The sequence below is a fragment of the Perognathus longimembris genome, chromosome 14 (assembly GCF_023159225.1).
Source record: "Perognathus longimembris pacificus isolate PPM17 chromosome 14, ASM2315922v1, whole genome shotgun sequence".
Taxonomy (NCBI): Eukaryota; Metazoa; Chordata; class Mammalia; order Rodentia; family Heteromyidae; genus Perognathus; species Perognathus longimembris.
Window position 1 is genome coordinate 35,232,510 of NC_063174.1, and position 20,887 is coordinate 35,253,396.

General features: G+C 31.7%; 1 protein-coding gene across 2 annotated transcripts in view; it reads left to right on the forward strand.

The window, feature by feature from the left end:
- Gphn (gephyrin) overlaps positions 1–20,887 on the forward strand; it is a 386,872-nt gene that overhangs the window by 222,195 nt on the left and 143,790 nt on the right. The window contains exons 9-10 of one of the 2 annotated variants that reach the window (XM_048361849.1): positions 6,932–7,066; positions 20,422–20,493. In XM_048361849.1, the coding sequence (XP_048217806.1) occupies positions 6,932–7,066; positions 20,422–20,493 (207 nt within the window). The remainder of the gene's footprint in view (positions 1–6,931; positions 7,067–20,421; positions 20,494–20,887) is intronic. The other variant, XM_048361848.1, reaches the window with a different exon arrangement.

Genomic DNA, 20,887 nt, shown 5'->3' on the forward strand with positions numbered 1-20,887 from the left:
GCTTTTATTATGAATCTTGTCAAATGATTTATCTGCATCTTTTGAGATAATCATGTGGTTCTTGTCCATGCTTCTGTTGATCTGTTGAATTACATTAACTTGCATATATTGAACCAGCTTTATAACCCTGGAATTAATCCTGTAGGATCATAGTGTATTATTTTTTTTGGTTAGTTGTTGAATCCAGTTGGACAGAATTTTATTGAGCTTTGCATCACCTATCTAGTTTTGGGCCAAGTGTTATGCTGGCTTTGTAGAGTGATTTGGTAGTGATCTTTCCCTATCTATTTTCTAGTATGAGAGTGAATTTTCCCTTGAAGGCCTTATAAAATTCAGCTGTGAATCCATCCAGTCCTTGGCTTTTCTTGGGTAGGAGGTCCTTTATTGCTATTTCCATTTTATTACTTGCTATGGGTCTATTTAGTTAAGTCTTCTTGTTTCAGTTAGGTGACATCAGTGCTCTCAAGGAATGCTTCCATTTCTTCCAGACTCTCAAATTTGTTGGCATAGAGGTTTGCAAAGTATTCCCCAATATTCTGAATCTTGCAAATTTCTATTGTGGTCCCATTTTCATCTGTAATTTTATTAATTTGCGTGTGTTCTCTTTTTTTTAGTCAAATATGTTAACAATCTGTCTATTGTGTTGTGGTATTTTTCCTATTTTTGTATTCTCTAATTCATTTATTTGTATTATTTGTTTCTGTCTGTTGATTTGGGGTTTTGCTTGTTCCTTTTTTTCATGGAGCTCAAGACACATCATTGAAGTGTTGATTTGAATTTTGTCTAATTTCTTGATGTAGGCTCTCAGAGCTATAAATTTCCCTCTGAGTATTGCCTTTGCTTTGTCACAGAGGAGCTGGTATTTTATGTGTTCATTTTTATTAAATTCCGTAAGTTTTAAATTTCCCTTCTAGTCTCCTCAATGACTCACTGGTCATTCAGCAATGTGTTGTTCAGTCTCCATAAGTTAGACTTTTCTGTGATGGCTTTTGTTGTTGTTCTCTAATTTTATTCCATTGTGCTCTGATAGAATGCAGGGGATAATTTCAGTTTTCTTTTAATTTGTACATATTTGCTTTGTGACCTAACATACAGTCTGTTTTAGAGAATGTGCCATGGGCTGCTGAGAAGATTGTACATTCTGATGTTGTTGGGTGGAACCGTCTGTAGAAGTCTGTTAAATCTAGTTAGTCAATGTAGTTATTTTGGTCTGAGGTTTCTTTGGTGAGTTTTTGCCTAGATGACCTATCCATATTTGACAATGATGTGTTGAAGTCGCCAGCAATCAATGTATTTTGATTTATGTGTACTTTCAAGGCACGTAGTATGTGTTTGATGAAGTTAGGTGCTCTAGCATTTGGTGTATAGATATTTAGAATTGTCATATCTTCCTGTAGTCCAATGAAAAAGTAGCCATTCAATTAAAGGAGATTAAGGAAAATGCAAACAAATGAGTCATGTAAAGAGGTCCCTTAGAAACTCTAAGACAAGACCTCAGAAAAGAGATAGAAGCTCTCAGAATTGTCCCTTTATTAGTATGTAATGACCTTGTTTGTCTCCTTATTGATTTTTAATTCAAAATTTATTGTTTCTATTTTAGGACTGCTACTTTTGCCTGTTAATTGGGGCCATTTGCTTGAAAGATTTTAATCCAACCTTTCACTTTGAGAATTTGTCTGTTTTTGTTGGCAAGAGGTGTTTCTTGTAAACAATAGATGGGCAGGTCTTGCTTTTTGATCCAAGTACCAAGTAGTCAGTCTATGTCTTTTATTTATTTATTTATTCATTCATTCATTCATTCATTCATTCATTCATTCATTCATTTATTTATTTATTTATTTATTTATTTATTTATTTATTTATTTATTTATTTATTTATTTATTGCCAGTCCTGGGGTTTAGACTCAAGGCCTGAGCATTGTCCCTGGCTTCTTTTTGCTCAAGGCTAGCACTCTGCCACTTGAGCCACAGCACCACGTCTGGCTTTTTCTATATATGTGTTGCTGAAGAATCGAACCCAGGGCTTCATGTATGTGAAGCAAGCACTTTACCACTAGGCCATATTCCCTGCGCCAGTCTATATCTTTTAATTGGAAAGTTAAGTCCATTGATATTGAGAGATAGGACTGAGAGATGTGTGGTAAAGCCTGCAATGTTATCTCCCTTCTTGGGGGCTATGCCTCCTCTATTCATACTATGTTTAGCTGGTTCTCTTGTAAGGTATTTTCTTTGCCAATATGGAATTGTTGATTTTTTTGTATGAAGTACATCTTTAAGTATATTTCTTTTGAAGTGCTGGTTTGGTAGATATAAATTACTGCAATTTTTCTTTGTTGTAGAATGTTTTAATTTGTCCTTCAGTTATGAACGAAAGCTTTCCTGAGTGCAGTATTCTGGTTTGGTAATTGTTTGATATTAGTTTTAGAATACATCACACCAGGCTCTTCTTGCTTTCATGGTCTCAGCTGAGAAATCTGTAGTTATTCGGACTGGTTTTCCTTTGTAAGTAATCAGACTTTTCTCTGGCAGATTTTAATATCTTTTCCTTGGTCACTATTGATCCTGTGAGGATAATAATGTAGCAGTAGGATCTTCTGTTCTGACCCTGCCTGTTGGGTATCCTAAATGATTCTTGTATCTAAATGGGCCTTTTTGAATATTTGGATATTTGGTATTTTGGATATCTGTCTGATAGGATTCTGTTAAAAATGTTTCCTATCCCCTTGACTATTTATTCTTCCCCTTCCTGGATACCTGTCAGTATCAAATTGGGCTTTGCTTTGGTTCCCATGATCTTCTTTCTTGTTTCTTGGATTTGTTCTCTATAATAACCTCCTGTTGTTTGATTTGATCTGTGTGTCTTCCAGCTCTGGGACTCTCATCTGCTTTGTCTATTAGGCCACAGAGACTTTCGACTCTTCTGCTTTCTGTTTGATCATTTCTGAGAACTTCTATCTCTTTTTTGAAATCTTGTTTTAGGGTTTCTAAGGGACCTCTTAACATCACTTTTTCCCATTGTTACCTGAGTATTAAGTCACCTCTCATTGTAGCTTTGATTTGAATTTCTTTATTGACTAAGGATGGTAAACATCTTGTCATAGCTTGCTGGACATTTATATATTCATTGAAGAATTGTATACTCAAGTTTTTAAGTGGATTTTTGTAAAAGTTCATTATATAATTTAAATACTTGTCCCTTATCAGACATAGTATTGAAACAATATTTTCTCTAATTGTGTAGTTAATCTTCTCATTATCTTTACAATGTCTTTTGATGTACAGTAGTTTTTAACTGTGATAAAGTCCAGTTTATCTAAATATTTTTGGCTGTTCTTGTGCTTCTGATGTCACATTTAAGAATCCCTTACCAAATCTAAGATTGTGCTCATTAGTTTTTCTAAATTTCAGACATTTGTGTTAGATTTAATTTTTGAATGTGTTAGGATGAAAGTCTTCAATTTTACTTGCAAATTGGTATAACCAACTAAGAAATTTATAAAAGAAGGTATGCATACTTTATACCCAATACATTTCTTTCTGAGCATACACATCCAATGAATTTATACATATAAATACTATGATTCTCAAATAATAATACTCATAAGGACATATTCATATTTTCCTCAAAATGAAAATAATTCATATGTCCATCAGCAAAGCAATCTATATGTACTACCTTCTTTTCCTTACTTTCACCATTTTCTTTAATGCTTTAAAATCTTACTCTGTCTTTATCAAACAATGAAATAGCTCTACTAGTAATAGTAATTCCATCATCCTATTACTCAATGTCTCATTCTTCCTTTTTTGCTAATTTCTTTCAGTATTTTCTGGTCGTATGTCTTTTTTATTTTCAATGTCCAACTTATCACTGTAACTTTAACAACTATCTATGCAATAATTTCTAAATATATATCTCTGTCATAGATACTTTTGACATCAAGGTAGATTTTATTCAGATATTAACTGGATCCACAATGGTAACTGATAATTTCTCTCCTTTATCCTTCATATTCATCTATCAAAGCATTTTTTCAGAATCCTTCAAATTATTTGTCCATCTTTCAATAGACTTCCCTTGCAAGAATACACACAGTGGTAATAATAACAGTCTCTTCCTCCCTCCCCTATAACTGAGCCTGCATTACTATATATACTTAATGTCTCAACTCATGTCTTCTCTTTTTACTGTACTGCTGATTTCTTTAATAACTGAATGTACTGAGGGTCAGGGATGTAGCTCAATGGTAGTATACTTTCCTGTTATCCATAAGGCCCTAGGTTCAATCCCCAGTACTGGAGGGGAAAAATCAAAACTTATATAACAGCTTCTTTTTAGCTCTCTTGTTGCTCTTATTCTCTCCTATTTAATGTTTTATATTTCCTTTAAATTTTCTTCCTATTTTGTTCCCTGGTATTTTTCTGTCTTGATTACTCTGTCTTTTTGTTTTACTCTATCAGTGTTTTATAGACTGGAATACCAAATAATCTTCCAAACCAGAATACATTTGAAGTGAAAAAGGTGTTGTTTAGTGATTGTGCCCAGATAAGTAGAACTCCGATTATTCGAGGATGTATTGTCACACGTTTACATACAAATTTTTTTCTCTCTCCAATTCTTTTTTTTCTGTTAACCCCTTAACAAAGTTATAACCTAGAATTTTCAGCCATCATCTTTCATTCTTTCACTTACTCTCATTAAGTCTGAAACATTTACAAGGTTAGAATGATCACTTCTATGGATAATTTCGAAATTATTTGTCCAATCAACTTCTTCTTGAATTCTAAACCCAAATATTCGTTTCTGGGTGCCCATCCCAGATTTGAAATTAGGATCTTGAACCTAGAATCTTGTTCAGCTTTTTCACTCATAGCTGACAGTTTACCAGTTTGAGCCATGCCCCCAATCTGGTTATTGTTGTTGTTTTTCTGGTTAATTAGAGATGGAGTCTCTGTACTCTCAGGTTTCAGTCTGTCTTAACTGCAATCCTTCATAGACATCTCTAAACTAGTAATCCAATGTACATACACCCAAAACTTAAAATTATCCTGACCTTTACATATCCCACTATCTTATTTCCATTCACACCCAAACATGTACCCAGAAATATATAGTATGCTTGTCTGGAAATACACCAACACACACACACACACACACACACACACAATTACATAAAATACTAGTGAAGAATCTGTTCCATCATGCCAGTGCATTCTAGTATAAGAAATACACTGATCAAACTAATGCACATATAAATTCTATGTAAGTATAATTAAATATAGTTATTATGAATGGGTTTTGGTACCATGAGAGGTGGCATAGTGACATTTGATCTTATTCTAATCCATGACCTTATTAGACAAAAGTGGCAACAAACAACTTTTCTAATTTCAACTCTCTTTCTTCCTTGAAAATATCACAATTCAATACCATGATGTATAAGCAAACAAACTTCTTTAACAGAATTTTTGGCTTTTCATTATGAATTTATCTATATTGTTCATAAATCACTTGGTATCATAGCATAGAAATGGTGAGAATACAACAAATATTAAGAATGTTGGAGTAGAAGCTAAAGGAGTCTCTGTAGAAATAATATTGTATCTATTTATAACAAGGAAATGGCGTGAAAGTATGAGTACTAGTCACAATATAGCTCACTTTTCCCCCTTATTTTCGTGTAATAAGTGGTATTTGTTAATTGTTTTTATCAAAGGTATTTTAAATCTTCTGCACAAGAATGGAAATAGAAAGAAGGAAGGAAGAAAAGAAAGAGGGAGGGAGGAGAAAAGGAAGGAAGGAAGGAAAGAGAAAGGAAGGAAGGAAAGAAGGAATTTGTCTATGAAACTTGAAAGTGTTCAGACTCTTATTCTTAGAATTATTAAACCAGTGAATGCCTCTTACTACTAGCTCAAAACATGAACTTCATTGTATGTACTTAAAATTATAGGCAACATAAATTTTAACATTTAATATGTTTTACACTGTTTGTCCTTACTCATATACTTTTAGAATATCAACTCAGTTAATCTGTCTCTACTATCTGTATTATATTAGTTATATCTATCTCTACTATAGTAAAATAATAGTAGCCAACATTTAGTAAACATTTACCACTTTATTTTTTTTTCAAATTTTTATTATCAAACTGATGTACAGAGAGGTTACAGTTCCATACATTAGGCGTTGGATACATTACTTGTACTGTTTGTTACCTCGTCCCTCATACACATTTACCACTTTAAAGTACTAAATATTTCCTATACATTGTCTATCCTAATACAATAATTCGAGTCAAATGATATCTTGCTCTGTTTTTAGATAAAGGAAATGATGATTTAGATGATGTTCTTCTAGTTCCTAGCAAATATGAGCTAGCACATTTAACTGAATATTTGAGATTTTTAATAAGGGGGCTTATATGATTTAAGAGATTTGCACAGAATTTTAGAAAAACAGAAAATAATCTTGGATTACCATCAAACTCATAGTCTCATACCACTGTGTCTTACTGGCTGAATCCAGCTAGAAGTCAGTGAACATAAAATAACTTGATGATGCTTATAAGTTGCTCTTCGCATAATGAAAAATGTTGGAAAATACCTCAGAAAAGAACAAGAAAAAGCATGTAGGATTTAAATATTTGGTACAAGATGCCTGACAATAAATGACAGTATATGAATGCCAAACATTTGACTGCCATGCTGTACTTATCCAAATATATTTCATGAAATATTATTTGTCAGGAAAAAATATATTGTCTAAAAATTTCTTATTCCAAATATGTATGTGTTTATATCTAATGATAAATGACATCAATTATATAGTGCTGAACAGCCAAAAAGTCCCAAAAATTTAATAGAAATAGATACTGCTATATATTTTATTAACTTTTCAGAATATTACATTATAATTGGTCTCCTTGTTCAGATTCCAGACTCCATCATTTCTCGTGGTGTTCAGGTGCTCCCACGAGACACAGCCTCCCTCAGCACTACTCCTTCAGAATCGCCCCGTGCTCAGGCTACATCTCGCCTCTCTACAGCTTCCTGCCCAACACCAAAAGTAAGTACAATTCCTTCCCACTTTACACTTGCTCTATTATGAAATCTGGGAAACTAACTGATATTCTCCCCTGCTTGTCAAGGTTGGATTGCATGCTAGATACTATGAGAAGTTGAATGTGAGATAGTTTCTACTCATTATTTCACAAATTTTTATATAATCCAATAATAAGACAATAGAAATTCCATGCAGTATACCTATAATTTCTACATCACAGCTAAAGGTATCACTTCTATAGCTCCTGTTTCTTTGTTGTAGACCTGTTACTTTTGAGCATACTCATCAGTGTAGAAGTTATTTCTTTATGTAGATGACTTATTTTGTGCCATTAAACAGCAGTTAGCAAAATATTGTCACTAAGGGTCTTTTTTTTAACTCATTCAGGCTGGGGTAGCTCCCTGCTATAGTATCATTCCAAATTTTTTCAAACTTATTCAACTTGGAATGTTGCTGCCTAATATTTGGAAACAAATCTAAATTTATTAGAAAGAAAGTTTTAATGCCAACCTTTGGGGGAGGGAAGAGTTTCATAGCATTTACTTTTTTTTAATAATCTGTTACAGAATCAAGGTGGGTAAAAGATTAGACATTAATATGCTGTTTCACATCTTTGTGTATATGATAAACTAACTAGCAAACTTAATGACTGCTATGACTTGCTTCTGCTGACATGTCCCTTCTCCAATTAAGTCATTTGTGTCTTCAAGTTAGCTATGTGATAGAATCACTGCTGGTATTAGAACACTAACAAGGCATAGTGCCAGATATCACGGTACACACTAAATTTATTTTAGAGCTATCACAATTAACTTTCAAACAGTGACCCTTTTCATCAAATTTAAGAAACTGTATAGCTGTCTCTTTCAGTTTCACCTTTTCTATCAACTAGATCTTATAATTACATTTGACTAGAAGTGGTCTCAAACAGTACTTGATGTTCATATACTAAAGTTGGCTTTACATTATGTGATCCAACCTTTTTAGCAAAATCTTCAGTGTTATTGCTATGATACGGGAAAAATAACTATAGTTATATAACTATGGTTATAGTTACTAGTTAGTTAGATCATTTAAAAATTGGATGTTATAAGTCATCAGTGAAGAAAAACTATAGTAGCATCTTAATTCTAAAATGTCAGTGCCATTTATCTAGATTTTAGCTAAAGGAAAACGAAGTGTTCTCCAAAGCTGAACTGTATAAGAAAAATCTTATCTGTGTCTGTGTTAAAATAATAACCTATTGTTAGACTGCATTAAATTCCAGCTATTAAATTAAACATTTTTATAGACTCTAAGATATTATTAAAACTCAAAATTAGGTCACTACAAGTTATGTAGTTCACCAGGTATTAACACCTAAATGTTGAAAATATAAAACTACATAATAAATATTCTATGATTATAAATATTTTGGAAAGTACTTGAAGCTAACTTTAATTATATACAGTAATTCTAGAGCATTCTTAAATTTTTGTAATTTTATTGCAAAGAAGATGTCATTACATTTTCTTAAATTACTTGTACATCCAAGTTCACCATAGTAAAATCCTAAAAATGAAAATATTTACTTCCGCCAAATTAATATTTTTATTGAAATAGGTTAGGGAAGCAAGTGACTTGTCTTGATTTTTTTCCTTAATACTTAACTATTCAAAGAGACAATGAATTTAAATAAAGCACTAAATTTGTGTGTCTGTGCACATGCATGTGTGTTGTTTCTGGGGCTCGAGCTTAGGGCCAGGGCACTCTTTCTGATCTTCTTTTGCTAAAGGCTAGTGAGCACTCTACCACTAGAGCTCAATTTCTGGTTGTTTTAGAGATAAGAGTCTCAAAGACTCCTGCCAGGGCTGGCTTTGAACAATGATCCTCAGATCTCAGCCTCCTGAGAAACAAAGGTTATATACGTGACCCACCAGCTCCCAGCTAAAACATTGAATTTTTACCTAGGAATGAGATTGTATTCCTTTTTGATAATTTTTATCAGCACAAGTATATATACCTTAAAGATATATGTATTACCTATATGTAATATATATATATATATATATATTTTTTTTTTTTTTTTTTTTTTTGCCAGTCCTAGAACTTTAACTCAGGGCCTAAGCACTGTCACTGAATTCTTTTTGCTCAAGGCTAGCACTCTACCACTTGAGCCACAGCACCACTTTCAGTTTTTTCTGTATATGTGGTGCTGAGGAACTGAACCCAGGGCTTCATGTATGCTAGGCAAGCACTCTACCACTAGGCCACATTCCCATCCCTACACTATATTTTAAGTGTTTAGTTAAAGTATTAATGTAATAAAAGAAACTAGTTTGAATACTATTATTAAAAAATTAAAAGAAGCCTTATAAATTTTAATACTGCATAATGGAATCATAACTAGGTACTCACAAGTACTTTAATACCAGTGACAGATCTAGCTTTACTCTTTATAGAATTTACAGCCAAAGGCATATTAAAACAAACAAGTAGATAAAGCAATTCTATGATTTTAAGTTCACAACAAGTTAGTAATTGTAATTAAAATACATAGCTAGAACAGAGCTTCACTTAGTCTTAAGACTAACATTTCACCAGTATCATGAAGAATGAATAAAAGCCAAAAATGAGTGTTTGTGTTCAGTAGACTTTTAAAAATTATATTCAGCAATAATGATCACTATAAAGGCACTGGTTACCAATCAACGACTTTTCATTATTACCTGAATGGTCTTCACTCAGTAATTGTCATTCCTCTCATTTCTTTATGTGAACTTTTGCACTGTTTCAGATAATTTTTTTATTTTAAATTTTACAATATAAAAGTTTGGGGCATAAAAGAAGTAAAAATGGTTCTATATTAAGGATATGTTAATATGTATATATATTATATATAATATATATATATGTACAACTATATTAGGGATAAAGCAGCAATAGTGCATTCTGATTTTGAATGTGTTCAGTCTGAGGTATGTTTGACACGTTCCAGAAGTGACATTCAACACAAAATTAAGAATAACTTTTTAGCTTGCCATTCTTATTTTTACTGCATCTTGTATGTAATATTTATAGTTTAGTATATAGTACTGAATCCCAAGAAATCTCCTTTCTGTGTTTCAGATTAGGTGGATGCTAGTATGAAGGGCAGCAACATCTCTAGTTAGAAAGAAGTATAAAGGAAGCTGGGCTCTAGTGGCTCACACCTGTAATTCTAGATACTTAGGAGGCTGAGATCTGAGGTTCACAAGTCAGCTCAGGCAGGAAAGTCCATGAGAGTCTTATCTCCAATTAACCACTAGGAATCCAGAAGTGGAGCTGTGGCTCAAAATGGTAGAGTGCTAGTCTTGAGCAAAAGAGCTCAGGGAATGTATCCAGACCCTGTGATCAAGCCCCACAAATTACAAAAAAAAAAAAAGAGGAGAAGAAGTAGTATGAGGTAGAACATAACAGAAAGGAACAAAAATAATATTTTTTAAAAGTCTAGACTTTCAATCAAAATTATTCCCTTTTGATTTTACTAAAAACAATTATACTTTGAAAGATTGACTTTATTACCGTTTTATTCTCAAACATCCGAAATTTAACTTTTACAAAGCAATTGTAGCTTTGTAGTCACATAATCCTTGTGAATTAAAATTAAAAAATAACTTTGTAGGAGGAAAGGGAAAACAAAATAGAATATGTTAATCAGACTAACCAGCAGGTTGTTTTCTTCTACTTAAGGAAAATTGTAAGCACAGTAATATTGAACTGAACTGAAATTAAGGTAATGATTTTAAAGTCTTATACAAATACCTTTATATGAAAACCATATTCCTTTGTTATACTAATAAGGATTATTAGGACTTGTTTGTAGGCCTCCTTTGTTCTTTGGATAAACTTTTTTTCAACTTGGAATTTTCACAGTGTGAGACTGAAAGGTAATTAGAACTCCTTTACTCCTTTACCTATAAAAATTCCCTTTTGTTATTTACTCCTAGTAATATTAGTTTTTACAAACTCTCCCATATTATTACTATTTTCCTGTGAATATCACAGTGATTATGAGATGTTGCTAGTCTATTGTCTTAACTCTGAGATGACTAAGTCTGTGGCTAATCTTATTCAGTTGTTATACTCTAGGCTAAATAAGTCTATGACTGGTGCCCCCAAATTTTTTCCTACTAGCTTCAAGAGTGTAAGAGAAGTCATAAGACTACACTAAGCAACAGGTTTCTTTTCTTTGATTTAAAGTTATTTCAACATTTCCCCATCCATATCTGCTCAGCTGTAAAGGACAGTATAGAAATTTATGGGTTCTAGATGGAAAAAAAAGGTTGGAAATCACAGAACAAGTAAGAGCAAAACCCCATACTCTGAGCAAAAAAGTTAAATTTTCTCCATCTTAGGATATTGAATAATAATATTAATACTTTTAGTCAAACACAGCAATTCTCTATCTTACCTGGTCTCAAGATCCCTTGGATACAATTATGGATTCCAAATAGCTTCTGTTAATGTGTTCTATCTGGCTACTTTTAAAAGACTAGGAGATAAAAGTTAGAATTTTGTAAAATATTTATTGCTTTAAAATAATAAAGCATTTATTTGTTGGTGTAAATAATACATTTTTATGAAAAACAAAGTTTATTTTCCCAAAGGAGATAGAGCCACTGATGGCTGGTTTAGTGACAGTCTATTGTGCTGTGTTGCTTTGATTGAGGAATATGAAGAAACAAGTTTAGCCTCACACAATTCTGTAGTTAGAAAAGAAAGTATGATCTTTTATTAATATTTTCAGAAAATTATTGTTGTTTTTAATAATTTATTAAAATTTTACTTGTTAGTTTACTGAAGTGTAGTTGAAATGTAAATTTTGAGTCCTGTCTAGGACTATTCCATGTATTCTGATATATTAAAACCTGTTGGTCTGTCTTGCACTTTTGAATGGATCTTCTACCCATGCATGATTTTGTAATACATACTTGTCATTTGGAAAGTATAGCTTTTTCCAAATCTTGTTATATTTCATTATATCAGGAAATCGTTTTCATTAATATAACTACCCATTCATCTAAATATTTTTAGAAGTGAAGCCCTCAAGTTTGTAGTGGCAGATGAACATTTTCTATTCTGATTTTTGCTTAGAAACTAGAATTTTGTATGTGTGTTTGGTACTGAGCAAAAATCAATATTTTGTTTTAATTAAAGTAATATTTGCCATTTACTGAATACAATATTAAATGAACCAACTTTTTAAATGGCAGTGAATAATAAAATCACCATTTATAGTGTTTGGATTCATTTTCTACATTCACACTAATATATCAATTCTTTTATTATTTGTACTACTATACCTGTCCTAAAGAAGACAAATAATGTTTTAATATTATTGGTAAACTAATTTTGGCTTTGTAGACCACTAAAATGGTCTCATGTACCCTTACAGATCTATACTGTTCAAAGTACTTGTAGAGAAAAATGGAGTTTTACTGAAAATATCTTGGATCAAAAGTGATGTATGTTGAATCTTATTTTTCCTATATTTTCCACATGGAAATAATGTTATAAAAGTAGACTTAGCACAAGAGGTCTGATACTTTATGCAAATTACTATGAATATTGTGCTTAAGCATTATAAAATAGGTTGTCCTGAATCCCTGATCCTGGCCTATTCTTTTGTAGGGAAAATTACTTCTCTGATTAAAAATGAAGCATGAAATTTGTTTAGATAAGGCCTGAAATTATAATTTTCAACTAACTCCACTCAGTCTCAGAATAATGTTATTTCTACATTTTGGTAACAATTAGTATTTGCTCAGGATATTTAGAAAATGAATTGGAATACATGAAGTGCTATTTAAAGTAAATTTTTAAGAGTTGTTTTTAACTGTTTTAAGTTTTTAGATACTTTTATTGGACATATAATTCAGGGCTGAGGTCTTTAGAACGCCTACCTAAATGGGAAAGGACCTGGGTTCAATTGCCAGAAAGAAAATGATGAGAGGGAGGGAGGGAGGGAGGGAAGAAGGAAGGAAGGAAGGAAGGAAGGAAGGAAGGAAGGAAGGAAGGAAGGAAGGAAGGAAGGAAGGAAGGAAGGAAGGAAGGAAGGAAGGAAGGAAGGAAGGAAGGAAGGAAGGAAGGAAGGAAGGAAGGAAGGAAGGAAGGAAGGAAGGAAGGAAGGAAGGAAGGAAGGAAATAAGTAGCATAGTCTATTAAAAAGTAATAAATGGTTTACTTTGTAAATACAGAAAACTCGTGAGAATTTTGTATAAAAATTATACAATTTGAAAAAATTATATAATTATATAATTTTCTTCTTTAAAAACACTATTAAAATATACTATATCATTGGGGTTTTTTTTTTCTGTGTATTCAAATATTTTATCATAATGAGAAGGTAGTGATTAAGAGTTCTGGTTCTGGAGTTTGATTGGCCTGGTGGTAAATCTCAGCTCTGTCACTTCCTACCTGTGAAATTATTTCACTTCTATAACCTTAAAATTGTCTCTATATATAAATTGAAAAATAATAGTACTAGTTCTCCACAGGATCAAGAATTAAATCTAAAAATAAATATAAAACAGCATAGTACTAAATAACTATTAGCTACTATTTTTAAGCTATCCATAATATTTTAAGCTATCATTCATTTAGTAATTGGAATGTTTTTCGTGTCATAAACATTTATACATGTTTTTAAGTTTCCTTTTACAAAATCATTTGATTGTTATATGGTATTCTAATTGATGATTTATCATAGGTTTTTCACTATGCTTTATTTAGATTCTTTAGTTGGTACTATTTTCTACCCTGAAAGAATGTTTTAGGTTATCTCCTGAAAATTAAATGTTTTATAGTATTAAAACTAAGAAATTTGTGTGATTCTTCGTTGAAGAAATTTCAAGAACTTTTATATTTATAATCCTTACATCATGAATGCAAGAATAAATCAAAATTTTATCATCATAAATTTAATTTAATGATACCTTGGAAGTCCTTGTCCGTCATGTTATAACATCATGAGAGGCAGTAGAGCTCAGTTTCTGTATCTGTAACATCAAGTTATTTAAATGAGTAGACCTATCTTTTGGCATATTCCTACTGAATATAGATTTTATATTTATCTCTTTTTCCATATATATATAAATAATCTCCAAATAACATAAAAATATATTTAAGCTTTTGTATTATGTTCTTATAAATTCTGAAAATACTCTGAGTTCACATAAAGGACTTTCTCTTTTAGGTTCTGTTTAAACAGAATATTGACTTATCTTGGTGTTCACTGCAGTTTGCTCAAGTTAAGGAAGATCCGGAAAATAATAGAAATATAAGAAATAGTAAAATTAAGAATACTAGTTCCAGTCTAATTAAATGTTTGAATCTAGTAAATGCTTTCTAATATTTTGTAACATATTTTCATGCAAAAGTAGCTCAACAAAAAGATTTTTAGTATTATTTGAGCAACAAAACTGACTAAAGTAATTATTCAAATCTGTATAAATTAACTACCCAAGTTTAATACTAACATTAATAGAATATATGTCAAGCTACACTTCTTTGATTATCTATATATTTTAATGTGATACATGCTCTGAAATTAGCTATTTTCTGATCCAAAATTTCAAGAGTGTTCAGTTTTTTATACTCATTCTACATTCCTGCCAGAAAAAGCAGATTGATCCAGAAATTTATCCAGTGAATGGCTTAGTGTACATCATGTATCAAATACTCTACTTTCAGTTGGAGATACAGCAGTGGATACACTTACTACTAAGCCCTAATTGAGGTGATGTGGAAATAAAATATTCAAAACAAATCATTCAAATAAAGAATTGATAACCTCAAACATCCCTTTCAAATATGTATAAAAAATAATAGGATAATTAAAAAGCAAGCCAATGTTCTACATCAAAGAAATACATACAGCAAATCTTCTAAAAACTGGAAATCTTCTAAAAATTTAAAACAATGCAAGTAGTATAATCAAATTTGTTATTATTTTAGAGATTATAATCAGTACCGTAAAAAACAGTGACATGGATGTTCCCATTTACACTAGTAGGAATGTAAATTGGATTAGCTTTCAACCAAAGGGCAAACATTTCACACACAGATGAGAGACAGAGAAAGAACTTGAAAAACTTTCTTTTAGACAGTCATCTCGTTTGTAAAATGTTAGGCAAAATGAAGTATCAGAGACCACATTGAATCTCCCTAATCTAAAAACCTGAAATTCAAAATGCTCTATAATTAGAAACATTTTGAGTGATTGACACTGTACCTTTTAGACTTAAGAGAATTTTTTATTTCGGGACTAGGAATGTTTAGCCAATAAAATGTAAGAAAATATTCCATAATCAAAACAAAAATCCTCTAAAATCTAAAGCATTCCTTTTGGTTCCAAGCTTTTGGGTAATGGATATTCAACTTGTATAAATACTTCATGCTTAGCTTCTTATCTCCTTATAGAGAAAGTTTAGCCTAATGGAAAAGTAGAATAAAAATAGATAACAAGGTGATGATACTCTTAGAATGATGAAGAAAATTAGTCTTACTCAAGTGCTTCTATTTTGTGATTTCTTTTCATTATTATTTTAAAAAGACATTTGTCTTAGCTATGAATTTCTGTTGTACTGTTTAGTTATAATTGACTTTTAAAGACTGACTACAATAAATGAAAACATTAAAAAATTTACATTGATTTCAATATTTTCTGTTATTCAAGTTTTAATTCATAGGCAAATCTTCCAACTTTTCCTGACATTTTTCAGTGCAGATATTATTATTAATATTGTCTCAGAAGCTACAAAAAATGAAACATTGTAACCACTTCTGAGGGTTTTTAAAATCTCTTTTGTTTTCTAGTTTTCCTTTCATAACAATTTTAGAGACAGACATGTTATCACAAAATTAATGTCAAGTATTGATAAACTGCTCCCAAAATCTCTGTTTAAACCAGTCCCCTAGTCTGTTATTCATATTTAGAGTTTAGTGATAACTGTTCTTTTGTTCTTATAATTCATTCTTTGAGTTTCTATTCTTGCACTTGGAACTAAAATATAGAAAACATATAGAACTATACTAAGAAAAAATTTATTTCATAGATGGATAAAAAGAAAAAACATTTATATACACATATTCATGCTCTTATAAGCATGTATTTTTTTCTAGTCCCAATTTATTTCCAAGCCTATTGAGGGAATATAACTTCCAACCAGAAATTTAAAAAATGAGTATTATAACTAGATTTGTCGTTAACTTTCTAAATTTAAGAAGGTTAATGGACTTAATGTAATTTTAAGACATGTAGAAACAAAAGACAATGTAGTTGCTATATAATGGTTCTGGAAATCTTATGTTTCTGTTTTTAGGAAGTAATATGAGGCAGTAGACTGTATTTTTTTAATTGATAACTACCAGAACTGTCTTTATAGTTTGCTTCTATTTATGATACAGGTGAGGTGAGTCTTCAGTTAAGATGGTCAATAGACTTTAATATGAAAGTATTCATTAAGATAAAAGATTTATAACAAGAGAATGAGTAAATATTATAAACTTACTGAATTCACTCTCCATTGGGAGGGCCTTTCTTACAGTGTCCAAGTGTTGATTGATTTCCATTGTTTCTAAATTTGGCAATTTTGTTACACTAAAAAAAGTGGTTACTAGCCAGGCACTACTGGCTCAATGCCTGTAACCCTAGCTACTAGTCAGAGACCTGGAGGATTGCAGTCAAAGTCAGTCCTAATAGCCAGTCCTGCAAAATTCTATCTCCAGTTAACCAGTAAAAACCTGAGCTTGAGGCTCAAGTGGAGCACCAAGCTTATCAGCAAGCAGTCAAGGTCATGCCATGCCCTAAGTTCATGCCCTCATACTGGAAAAAATAAATAAATAAGGAAAGAAAATGAATTATCATTTCGTCTTTGAGCAGATTATTAACACTGAAGATTCGTTTTTTAAAAATTCAATTTAATAAAGCAAAAAATTAATACAATTCTTTTAAAGATGCTTTTCTTCTTGTTATTTAAAAACAAATAATTTTGTCAGTATTCCCTAGCACTCTACATATGCTTTCAGAGGCATTCTAAAAGGAATAAGACAATCTATATCCTGCTTCTAGCAAAGTTTATAATATGGTCATTTTTTCCTAACCATATGTTCACCAGTACTTTGGCACTAGGAATATGCCATCATACTTATAGTTATACTATCTGCCATTCTAAAGGGAACATCACAATTAACTTGACTCTATGTTGGTCTCATTTGAGACCACCATTCTCAGGGACAATGATTTTAGTGTAAAACCACTTGAAATTCTGCTTGTTCCTTCCTCTTTTGTTTTTTTGTTTGTCTCCCTCTTTAACCAGAACATTATTTCTATATGACCTCTATCAAAGAAAAAAGTTCTACTTAAGAAAACACTGTGTATTAAGTCTTCCTTTACTCATTTACAAGTGGTGTGGAACAAGTTTTTATTAAAATAAGCAATCTTACTTTTCCTTTCATCTATCTTTTTTGTTGTTTGGTTGTTTATTTGTTTTCAGTTAGTTTTTTGGTTTGGTTTGTTTGAAACAGAATCTCATCCTGTAGCCAGGCTGGCCTTGAACTTGTGCCTCCCAAATGCTGGGATTACAGGTATGCACCACTTTTCTGGCATCATTTCCTGTCTCATCTCAAAGGAAACAAAACCAGAAAGCTTTGAAAGAGTGACTATATCAAACATTGGTCTGGCATTAAAATTTTCTGGTTGGGCAGCACAGTTGTTTAATTGGGACTCTCAGTGACAGCTGAACAAACCTCCATGCTTGGGTCAGCAAGCAGAGGAGCTTCAATCTGTCACATGTCAAGAATGATGCTTGTCAGGACTGATCTTCCCACTTAAAGAACACTAATGCTTCTAGTCTTACCATGGATGTTTTGTGATATTACACTGTAATAGACAAACACTGAAAGAGAAAAGGTGCATAGGTGTATTTGTAATTCTTTGTCTTCTGTAAGCCAAATGCAAATGTTACACTACTCCAGATACTGCTTCATCAGGATCCCCCAAGATAACCAAAAGTAAGTGCCAATTTCCTCATCTCAGGAATAGTGCCATAATGAAGATTAAATTCTAGTGACATATTTGCAGAGCATGTTATACAGCCTCTGGATTAGTTAACTCCTTGGCCTCCTAAGAAGTATCTAAATAAGTCAGCTGATGTTTTTGCATGTATTATTTATTAATGTAAAGAAAAAATTTTTAAGTTCACTTTTTCTTTATTCTGTCTTTTTACCCATCTTCCCTCATTGTAGCAAATTAGACGGCCGGATGAAAGCAAAGGAGTTGCTAGTAGAGTTGGATCCCTCAAAGTAAATATGTTTCTAACATTTTTTGGCAAGATTTTGTCTATAGCCTACACTTATTTTTGGAGGGTGGTGGGAGGAAAGGGGGCTTTTTCCATTTTTCACCATCCCATTTTTTATTTTAATATTTTTATTGGCTGTTGGGTCATATTTCTTTTTTGTTTCAGCTACACATAGAGCAACCAGCTGAAGGCAAGCTGCCAAATAACTAGCTTTGAATGGCACCACAAACAACAGAAAAGGCAACTGCCTCATTACAGGTGCCTATGATTTTGGGTTTTAGAGTTAACCGTTCCTCTGATTGATGTCACTGATTTGTGATAAGTTCCTCTTAAACAGAGAACTAATATAAATTCAGAATATCATTTTTCCTTTTAACTTTTTTGTAAAAAATACATAATTTAATTAGTGTTATTAGTAGTAGTGGTTATATCCAGAAAAAACTATGATAACATGTATTGAATATATGTTAGCATAAGAACTAAAAATGAAGTTGTATGATGATAGTGTAATAGGTCCACATATAACTTACAGTGTTAAGCACCTTTAATCCCTTTCTTTTGTTTCAAATTTAAAAATTGCTTTAAAAATAAACAAACATATTTAAATGTTTACTCACCCATATATATAATTTTTAGTATACCATTCAAATATTTCTGATTTAATGATACCATTTGCTAGAGGCTAAATGCCACTTGGCAAACATACCTTGGACAGTCAGTACTTTTAGCATTTAATCATAGTGTAAAAGCAAGTAAGTTATCACAATTAAATAACATAACCACTGATTACTTGCAATGCTGCCACCATTAATTTGTTAGAAAATTGTTGAGCTCTAAAAAATATGCACAGTAATCATCCACAAAATTAACTGGCTTTTATATCTCAATTCCATTCATACTGACAGCAGTAGCAGCCATTTAATATAAAAAATGCCAGATTATTCTGGGGTGTCCTAAAATTATTAATACTGGGATATCCTAGTTTAATAACTGCCACAATGTGGCCTAATACTGAATCATTCCAAAACTTTACATGCCTTCAGTTTATTTCCGTATAATAGGTTATAAAGTACAGATTTCTACATTCTTTCCTCTCTTTGCGTCTTTGGCCTTCTTAGTTTTACTTTTTTGTTGTTTATTTCTTTGTGTGTGCACATATAAGTACATGTGGATAAATGTGTGTTGTATGTCTGTTCTTTATTCAAGAAAAGCCATCTTCTCTGTTCTTTAACACTGCTTTACATTGGGAAACAATTACATTAAAATGTTACATCACCAAAGATAATCAGAAGGGCAGGAAGTGTTGATTGTATGCCTGTATCAGTCCATTTAAAATTACTCTGTCCATAAAATGTGATAATCTATCAGGTGCATTCCTCACTGTCTACTTGTGAGGTATTATATTTAACTTTGTCTTTAAATGAAAATAAATCTATTATAGCTTACAATGCAGTATAGCACAGAATTAAGTGAAAAAAGTACAGTACACTATAATTTTATTAACTACTGATACTGAACTACAAATAACAAATGGCATCCATAATTACAGCACCTGAAATAAACCTGACTGCATATATTTGAGACACAGAGAGAGACTGGGCTTTGGATATATAAACTTAAAAGTTACAAATATTTGTCTTTTAAGTGTGTATACAGTATTATCTGTATACATATATATATTTAAGAATTGAACAAACATTAAATGAGTTTGTTTCAATATCAGTAGAGCCTGACCTCAAAAAATTATTTCAGAAAGACAAGCAAACTTTTAAATACCTTAACTCCATATTCCCATCAAATAGAAATCTTTAAGTGAATGTAAAGGGAATTATAATGATAGTTGCAGCATTTAGTTTTGCTAAATTTGTAAAGAAAATTTACAAAATTAGTATTGTTACATTATAGAAATACCCATAATGTTTTAAAATTTTTGCCAAAGGCAGTGAGAAATGTATAATGCTATGATATTATTTTGAAAGGAAAAATTAAAAGGGAACAAGTTGCCTTTTCAATTCATTTTCTGATGTTTACATGTAGCTCCATGGCAAGCTGGAGGAGCTCAGAGGTCACCTAGAAGGCAATGTGAAAGGATACTCTCTCAGAGTCAATGTACGATTTCACTGTGACTTTTTTCCCCCTAAACCTCTGCTGACTGGTAATTCCACGTCTGATTGGTTTGTCCTTCATCTGCATCTTTTTACTTTCTGTCTCTTTCCCCCTTTCTTTTCTAGCTGCAGCTTCATGCTCACATTTATGAAATGAAGATTAAATTGGCAGTGAATATGACCCTTAAGCCACACTAACATTGCAGTTAATTTAGTAACATCTTGGCCCTAATACAAACTAAAAACTTCCTTTTTAAAGTGAATATTTGTTATGCAATAGTATAATTTTTCAAAGGCTCTTTTCATAGATTTCTATTTGGAACTTTCCCAGTGACAATGTCTTTTAGCCTGTTGTTGGGTTGTAACAGGAAGATTATAAATTTATGGACTAGATCCAA